Source organism: Diceros bicornis, chromosome 4 (genome assembly GCF_020826845.1).
Source record: "Diceros bicornis minor isolate mBicDic1 chromosome 4, mDicBic1.mat.cur, whole genome shotgun sequence".
NCBI lineage: Eukaryota > Metazoa > Chordata > Mammalia > Perissodactyla > Rhinocerotidae > Diceros > Diceros bicornis.
In genome coordinates this window covers 36,610,594-36,620,466 of record NC_080743.1, presented here as the reverse complement: position 1 = coordinate 36,620,466, position 9,873 = coordinate 36,610,594, and the positions used below count along the sequence as shown (strand labels likewise).

At 36.3% G+C, this 9,873-nt stretch overlaps 1 protein-coding gene across 2 annotated transcripts in view; it reads left to right on the top strand.

Annotated features, from left to right (window-relative positions):
- Positions 1–2,846: 2,846 nt before the first annotated feature.
- Positions 2,847–9,873, top strand: part of OLFM3 (olfactomedin 3) — a 41,690-nt gene continuing 34,663 nt past the window's right edge. The window contains exons 1-2 of one of the 2 annotated variants that reach the window (XM_058537168.1): positions 2,847–2,975; positions 3,940–3,953. In XM_058537168.1, the coding sequence (XP_058393151.1) occupies positions 2,847–2,975; positions 3,940–3,953 (143 nt within the window). The remainder of the gene's footprint in view (positions 2,976–3,939; positions 3,954–9,873) is intronic. The other variant, XM_058537167.1, reaches the window with a different exon arrangement.

Sequence of the window (9,873 nt, the reverse complement as noted above, 5' to 3'; positions counted from 1 at the left end):
CCCCTGGTAACTTCCTCTCCCTCACTTCTAACATCTATTCAATCACTAAGTGCTGTCAATTCTACCACAAATCTTTATGGAATCCATCCTTTTGAACTCCACTGATAGTTTCTCATTTCAGGATCTCATCATCTCTTGCCTAAACTATGAGTATATGTTTCTAAGCGACCTTCATATCTCTGATATGCTTTACTGTTCCTGCAACCCCCATCTGTCTATCCAGCATCATAAAATGCCAAGTAATAATTCGACACATAAAACTAATGACTTCACTGCTTTGCTTAAAATTCTTGAATTACATACAAGATAATGTCCAAACAACTTTGGGTGACCCTGAAGCCCTGGGAGCTGGTCGCTGCTAGTATTTCCAGCCTCATCACTTGCCACTTACTCCATCACTATTTCTACTATCCTTGTAGAAGTTCTGTAACCACTGGATTTCTTGCCCTGAACACAGGTTGCTACTTTTACATGAAATAATCACCTCCCCCAGCTGCAAACTAGAACTCAACTTCTTGAATGGAAATTATAGTGATGATCACTTCACGAGATTATAAGAGCACTGCAAACTATTGAGCTCTTTACAAATCATAGTTATTTTTATTTCCCACAACAAATAATCATTATAATTTGAGCTTTTCTATTTCAGTGTGTGCAATTTAAACCTGTGCCAGAAACAACACATTATAGCTTTTATGCTGTTCATAAACATCATCAAATCACAAACTTTCACTATTGTTCTCTTTCAGTTCTTTACTGTAGTTATTTGCATCTCTGGGAAATTGCAAGAAACATTCCATTTGTGTTGTAGTTTTCTTTATTTCTTCCTTTCTTTTTAATTTGCAAAGAAAAGCATTAGTTTCCCCTGACATTCAATCCTATATTCTTCTAAACATGCAATTATTTTACTGACTGGTAGTTCATTAATAAGTATAATTACCATCTGCCATGCTGCATCTTAAATTATTCAGTAATTGCATGTATATTAGTTTTCAATTTTGGAAATTAAGCTCTTGCAAATATACTCCCCTCCTTTGTCAGGTAGAGTTCCTGGTGTATTTTTCAAAGAATTAGATTTGTAACTTCATTTTGTTTTTTGTTATTGCCACATTGTAACACTAATGTAAAACTTCACAGTCCTTTCTATGAATACTTTGTTATTTAACGCTAAGTTTAATATATAAACTACTGTGCTTATAACCTTATTTGTTTCTCATATGATTTTTGAAAGACAAAAATAATTAATATTTAATTTTCCGGGCACTGTGGTTAAAAAATAAGAGTCAACTGAAATCATTTGGATGTATTCTGAAGGAGAAAATGTATAGCCTGGTGATAGATGCAGAGAAGATTTGAGGAGTCTCTCAGTATTCACCCCAGTTTAAAGCTGTTTTTGAGAATAAAGGGCACACGCATCTCTATAAATACATCTCTCTTTCAATTTCATTAAAGATGTTTTCTTTATTTCTCCTGCCAAAACTGTTTAATAAAAATATATATCTTTGGCTGAAAATTCCAGATACAAACTATTCCAGAATTCTTCTAAAGAATCGAAACAATATTTTTCCTTTTTACACCAGATTCCTTTTCATTTAATTTTCATTCAGCCATATTTCTCTTCATGTCTTCTCTCTGTATTTTTATTTTAAACCACGTATATTGTACAAGACAATGGCCCCTGATTTATTCCATTTAGGACCTGAGATTTGGATGTGGGCAATTTGTAGTATTTGTAAAAGAGTATCATAATATAATAAAATTACCCATAAGACCCAAACTCAATATACACATTTGCCAACAGAACTCTAATAAAGAGAACCCTGAATTTTAAAGCTGGATGTGGCCTTGGAGAGCATGAAGCCCAACCCCCATATATTGTAGGAAAAAAACGAAACCAAGGAATTTTAAGTCATTGGCCAGTCACGAAACTAGAAGAGAATAAGGACTAAACCCTCAGACTTCCTGAGTCCAAGTTCTGTGCTCTTTTTAGATAAATCACATGTTCTCTCATGACATCAACTTCCGGTATCAGTCTGTCATGCCTCACAAGGTGAAAATAGAGGTAACTGAGTTTGCCAGGTTCCTGAGCAACTAGAGGCACTCATTCGTAAAAGCAAAACTGGAAACATGAAATTTCATGAATTCAAAACTGGAAACAACAGAAGCTTTTCTTCAAGGCTGCCTTTTCCTCTATTCACACATAAGATGCCTAGTGCTCCACAGGCAGCGGCTATTAATCTTTGACTATTTTTTTTAGAGGGGACAGTGCTAATTTTAGGTTACTGCTTAAAAAAATAATCTCTTACTCTCATTATCTAATCATCTTGGAAATTCTTTGCAGACTTTATTTTCAAGCTCTACCTAAATGCACTCTGCCCATGCCCAGAGAGATCTCTAGATATTGTTTAGTGTTTGAAATGTTCACTTTGGCGGACCTCCATTTAAAGGTGTATTTTTTATGAAGGATACAGATCAGCTGATTATATATTCACAGAAACCCCAGAGGAAATGGACTCTGTTGATGGTAACTGACTACAGTGGAGCAGGAAAAGCTCAAGTTTCTCCCTCCCTCCCACCTCTGCTCTGATAATTACCAACCAAATCCTATCAAGAATATTTTGTCTGATGGTCCAGCAAAGTGCCCAGTAAGCGAAGAGAAGGAAGGGCAGGGCACTTTCCTTGAGGGTGGGGGAAAGAGGTTCTGTGAGCTTTCCTGTGTGATGAGAGCTGGGGAAGTTGATCTCTTTTCATGCTGTAGATGTGGCGTGCTGCAGTCACGCCTCCCGCTGCCAGCCCAGCACCGGGATCTTAATCATTCACTATGAAAACTCATTAGCTCCACAGCAATGAGTCCTCCACTGCTGAAGCTTGGCGCTGTGCTTAGTACCATGGCAATGATCTCAAACTGGATGTCCCAAACTCTCCCATCCTTGGTAGGACTGAACACAACGAGGCTGTCGACGCCAGAGACTTTAGTAAGTCACCCCCCGGGGTTTGGCCGTCTGGGCGAGTAAGTGCATTAAACCAGTGGGCTTTATTTTGTAAATTGCAACGGCTGAGCTGTTGCTTCTCTATTCACAATTCTGCTTCAAAGATATAATATTTATGTGGTAACTTTAGTCATGGATATTTCTTTGTAAACACTTTAAAGTTACACCAAAAAAATAAATGGACTGCCTGAAAAACTAGCTGTGAAAGGAAATACTAGACTCATGAAATTCTTAAGAATGAAAAGCTTTAACTTAACTATTTTAATCTGAGGTTTGGAAGGATTCTTATAAGAAATATGTTTACTTCTTTCAATGTCTGTGAAATCTCCATAATTTTTCCTACAGAATATGCTATAGAGTATATTCTATCTAATCTAGTTTTACTATAGCAGGTTCTTCCTTGGAATTCAATTCCTGTGACTGTTTGCAATGCATTCTGTCAGAGAAATCAATCTCTTTAAAACATAAATGAAAAAATAAATAAATGAATTAAAAATGTCAGCAATTTAAAGCCTGCCAAAAAGACCTTTAAGAGAACTAAGAAACATGAACAATAGAAAACTTACTTGATAAAATCATTTCCCTGTATTTAATTTTTTATAAAGACTTTCCCCATCACAAGTCTGACTCCTGTAGTCTTCATTCTCCAAAAATTAGTGGCTTTTTAACCCTTCCCACATTATAACCAAGTCTTTTCTGATAGTTTGAAACATAGTTTAGGTGGCAATACTCTAATACGTTTCAAATGAAGACTAAAACTATTGGTTTTTTTCAATAGAAATTTACAATACTATACAATAGAAATTTACAAATTCAAATAGAAAGAATACCCTGGAAAAAGAATTTCCCTGCTAAAAGGTACAGAAACAATTAGTATTTAGAGTTCTTTATCTTTTTATCTTTATCTGTTTTTATCACCGGATTACTACAGTAGATCAAAAACAGTCAGATACTAAAACAAAAGTAACGCTTCATTTTCAAGACTTGCTTGCAGTTGCTAATAATAATCTATCAATCAATGTGTAATTAACTGAGTAGAGTTAGATCAAATTAATTACGTAATTTGTCAGATTCACCCAGTGCTTAGAGCACCAGCACAGCACATGTGAGGCACACTTTGACCCGCTTTTACATTTTCACCCCCCTTCAGTTACTTATGGTACCCTCAGCGCCTCCGTTATTGAGATTCCCTTCCTTACCTGCATGATGTGTATGGTGGGAGAGATGTACAAGAGATTTGTAGTTATAAAGAAAGCATAATGTGTCATCAGTAAATAATTACACAAAAAAGACATTTACATTAATTAATATTTACTGAGCCAAATTTTCCCAACATTCAAGTACTTGATGGTTTGTAACAACATAGTGGTTGAATTAACTCTTTCAAAAAAATGAATCTAAACTAAGAAATTCATGAATGTGTTATATTTCAAACGTGGTACCTTGATTCTGAGATGCATATTTTTTGTGTATATAGACATTGGTTTGGTTATTTCCTTTTGTTGTTGATGGAAGAGAATCCAATTTCCAAAATTATGCACAATTCTTTTAGGACTTCTACTTACCTTGTAAGTTTAAAGTAAATTTATTTTCTTTACTTTTTGACGGTAATCTGTTGGTTGAAAAATATAAAGCATTGCTATGGTCTATGAATGTTCTGACACAACCAAATCTTCCTCTGAGTGATTTAAAAAAAAAAAACAGCACAGGAAAGTTTGCACTGTGATATTCACTGGAATGAAGAAACCAGGTTGCAAAAGCCTTTTTCTTTTCTTTCTTTTTTTTTTTGGCGTGCTTTACAGAAGTGGCACACTTTACAGAAGAACAATGTCTATGACATTTCCCTACCTTAATTATTCAAGATAATTGCTCCTACCTTAGGATTTCCATGATGAAAAATGAATGAATCTGTATTTCCTAGATTAAGATCATGAAATGTTAATGCTGGAGAGGATCTTAGAAACCACCCAGGCCAGTTATTTTCACACTACTTTTGGCAGCAGTGCCCACCCCCTTTTTTTTCCCAAATTAAGTCTTATATAATATATGCTGAATAAATACTTGTTGAATGAAACTTGAAGTGGAAATCCAATATGTAAAACAGGTCGTGGGTCAAATAATAAATGATGAGGGAGACATTTACTGGGCCTCCACCTTCTGCTACCTCCTCACACAATCAACCCCTTGCCCTAGTCAAGCTCACAGAAACCTTAGAGCTCTCAAGAGCTTAGCTGGAAATATGACTGATCTAATCCAACCTCCTCATTCTGCAAGTGGGAAGATTGACTTGAAATGTGTAAGTGACTAAATAGATTTCCTCCACGTGGTTAATGACAGAGCCAAGGGTGAAAGCAAGTCACCACACTACAGTCCTGACCGGGGAAGTCATCTCACCCACCTGTGCTAGTCCTTGCCCCCCCTGGCCCCTGGTGCCACACTAGTTTCTCTCTGCCCTGCTCATGTGGTTTCCCATGATCCTGGACTCCCCTCCCTTTAGATGATAGGGTTAACAGTTTCCTTCCCAGTAGGTACAGTTATGATGTCCAGCCCTTCTCAACTTTCTCACTCTATGTTCTCACTTTAGATAGTATGAATGTGATGAGCCTGCAATTCTATATATGCCAAAAAAAAGTAGGTCTTAAAATTCGTTTTATGACTGTTTGTGGAATGTGCAAATGATAAGAAGCACAGATTTACACAAATATGAACATAGTCTCTCTTTAGAAGAGAGTTTCAAATGACCTGAAAAAAACAAAAACAAAAATAAGGTAGGGTTTTAATCATTAAACGGCAATTAAATCTATTTATGGCAGGTGTCTGTGAAATAGGCAGTGTACATTTGATTATCTCAAAAGCTGAAAGTGGTTTTTAAATTTCCAGGATAGTTTTGTTAGTAAGTAGTTAAATACAGCTCCTTATTAGGGGAATAAGCTTCCTCTTGTTTTTTTTAGAATCTTGAAACATTCCTTTATCTCCTCGTTAGTCCTATTTTCTTTCTTTTTTTCCTTCTAATCCATCACTGGGCCCATAGCCTTTGGAGGAGCTGGTGTCAGCAGAGACGAAGCCTCGGCTCTGAGAAAGCTCAGGCTCCCTCCGGCACGTCTCTCTGATACAGAGTAACTCCCCCTGGAGGCTGAGCTTCTGAGAAATCCCCCACACTGTAGACTCTACACCAGGAAGAACCTGGAAAAGAGTAATTAAACAAGCAGAGGACATTCAGCAGACACCAGCTGTTCTCAGTCAGTCTGACTGCTACCACGATGGAGGCCTCCCAGAGACCTGTGGGCATAAGAGATTTGTTTTGCTACATTTTCAAATATCTAGCTGCTTCTCCTCATAACTACTTCAATGAGTTAGTTTTAAGTTCTGTAAAACGAGTAGAATACCCTGATACAAACTCAATACTAAATTTCTTATCCTCACGTCACCGACTCCTTTTAGTCCTGGATGAAGATATCCGACTTCTCTGTCCTGTATGACTGTTTTTCTTCCCCAAATTCTTAGGCAATGTCCATTTTGTAATAGAGTAACTAAGCAAACTAAGGAGTGGGAGATGGATGAGAGAACAGAATGGCAAATCTTGAGAGCCACAGAGAAAGTGATAATTGGCTTTTTAAAGTAAAATTGTGACGTGAATAAGAGAGTAGATTTATTCTTGTTTAAGTACTTAAAGTAGAAGTAGGGCCAAAGGGGAAGAGTACAGAGAAGTTCAGATCTAGCCCCGCAGCTTTCCACCAATGGAGGGCGCTACCTATGAAGCAGTGAAATTCCTATCATGTGGAAACACAAGAACATACAGGAGAAGTGCTATTGAGTGGAAAGACATAGGACCAGATATGACTTCTAAGTCCTTCCCAACTCTGTCATTGTGATTTCCAGAATACGAGCAGAGGTGACCAACCACCCTAAATTTGATGATATCTTTGTTTTTTTTTCATTTGTTTTTTTGTTTTTATAGTTGTTTTTCTTAGAACCTTGAGGTTTTCTCGAGTGAAGAATATGCATTTCTTATTTCAGTTCCAACCAGTCTAATAAGAAATGGAAATAAAACTACTATGCAGTGACATCTTTATTAACACATCTTCTAGAACACAGCTTCTTTTAGCGTGATCTGTCAACATCTCTCTAATTCCTGTCCTCACATTTCTCCTCTCTTCACAACTAAAGCCATTAGCATGCTAAACCACATTTCACTCTCTGAGACAAAACCTAATCTCAGACAGAAAATTTACAAGGGGTTTTCATCACTTAGGTATCTCCACTCTAAGTCGAATAGGTTTTAATAAATGGACTTTTTTCTGCTTTATTTTCTTATCTTGTACACCACTTTCAGTAGCTAGATCCTTTATTCCTTTTTGCCTCAGTTTGTACTTTTTTTGAAATGCCCAGAAATTCAACATCAAACAGAAGACCTAACAATGTCCAACCAGCTGATTTTGTTCTCTTCTAAGGATCAGAATTCTGTCCTTTTGCCTGGCCCTCCACATGGCCCCTGATAATTGATTGCAGAGCCTTCCACAGAAATAGCCAGTTGTGTCTTGCTAAGCTTTTACTGCTAACTACTCCTCTGGGGTGCCAGTTGCTACTTATTTCAATACTGTTTGGATAATGCCCTCCACCTGCCTGTGTGTATCTCCTCTTAAGCACAGTTTTTGGCTATTGGTGAATAGACATAGACCATCCATCTGTATTTATCTACAGAGGATGATAGTAAAGAGCTCTGGGCTGAAAGTCGGAGAAAAATGGTAGAAGTCCAATATATAACATTTACTAAATGGGTGACTTGGAAAAAAACTGCTTAAGTTCTTTGAGTTTCTGTTTCCTCATCATTAAAATAAGATGATGTCTATTTCTAAGGGTAGTTGGTTCAAAAGAATTGAGACTAATACAGAGAAGGGATTTTTATAAACAAAAAAAATACTGAAATATAAGACATTTTTATTTATTTCTACTTTTACCTCAGTCCTTAGGATCTATCTTTTCTTGTACAAAGCCTCTGAAGTTTTGGGAGAACTCTCACACAGTAGCTTTGTATTTATAAAGCAGAGATTTGTAATTAAATTATAAGCAAAGAATTCAGACTTGAAATCCAATTGTTAAAATTATCATTTTAATTCTCCTATTTAGAGCATTCTTAAATATTTCATGAGTTTTGTAATATTAAAAACTGCTAAATAGTTCATTTAGTTCTAATTAACACAAAAGGTTCAAAGAGAACTGCATCAGTAATCACTGTGATTAACAATAGTTTGGATAGTAATAAACTACATGCACCCTCCAGGTCCAACTATTGGGCTTCACAGTAGCTCAGAAAATGCTATCCGGGTTATTTTCATCATATACAAAAGGGAATTTCAGATAACTGGCGGTGTCACGTGGAGGTTAAACTTTCAGGATCTGAAATCGGACTGTGCAAGTACAAATCCCAGCTCTGATTACCCCATGCATGACCTTGAGCAAGTTCATTACTGTCTTTAAGTCTAGTTTCCTGACCTATAAAATGAGCAGAATAACATCACCTAGTCCATAGGGTTATTGTGATATTCAAAGGCAACAACACATGTGAACTGCCAAGTAATGGCTAGAGCTCTTTGCTATTATTAATACGTGAATTTTATTGACACCTGAATAATTGCTCTTATAAGTTAAAATGGGAGCAAGTTGTTTTTCATTGGTATCCAAAAACTATCTAAATATTTCCTTCCACCTGAGGTCTTAGTTGTTTTTTTTTTTTTTTTTTTTGATTCTCTTTTCAATTCCAGTATGGGTGCCCTAAAAGAGAACAGTAGAAATGCTCACAAAGCTTCCTTTATTTCTCATTGACCCTGACACAGAAGTCTCTATCAAAACCCACAGAACTGTCAGGCTCTCATCTTTTATATTAGCTTTTTTCTCTTTCGAGTTACTTTTTTCTTGCCAAAGAGGTAACTTGTTATAGTTGAGATCATTCAGACTAACTCTGTAGTAGGTAAGGTCATGGCTCTTTTCAGTGATTCTTACAAGAAGACAATTGGAAGTACAAATAAGGCTGGAGTCTACTTTTATTAAGCTGACACTTCAGGGAGAATGCTAAATGAACATCAAACCTTATTCACTTTTCCCACTTCCCTCATTCTAGAGAGCAACTGACACCTTGCCCTGTGATGGGCATAAGGATAAGCTCCTCACTAGTTAGCCAAACACTTGCCTAGTGAACATCAATATTAATGTTGCCAGGTTTAATAATCAGTGTTTACACTGCTGTTAAAGATATTTTAACATTATAATTGGCTGGCCCAATTATATAAAGTTATATATAAAATTATATGAAGCTAAATTTATTCTAGTGACAAGCTTTAATTTTCTGACACATTTGAGATATGTGTTGAATGTTAGGAGAAACCTAGCTGAAACTATGGAAGCTATGTCTAGATATATAAAGCCCGTATAGTTACTCAGCTTAAACCTTTAATTATATCATTGAAACTACTCTGGTAAACTGTTCCTATTTCCATTCTGTAGATAATCTCTGCATTTTTTCTTCTGTAATAAAAAGAAGATAACACAATAATCTTTAAGATCCTATCTGATTCTAACAATATATGATTCTAAGTACATCATTCTATCCTAACTGGATATCCAGGCATAAATGCTAGAAAGAAGGGATGAGGGGAGTGAAAAAGAAAAGAATGGTAATGAATCCACCACCCCAGAAATAAAAGGCAGCACAGGACGCTTCCATGAACTATCTGAAAAAGGAGACTAAAAAGATACGTTTGACACCGTTTGCTTTTCGTTGTAGATCAAAGATAAGGACTATGATATCTTCATGAGTTTCTTGAGTTTATAATTTATAGCTTCCCCAATATTTGTTCATGACTGCTGTTGGAATGCCTATCAGCAC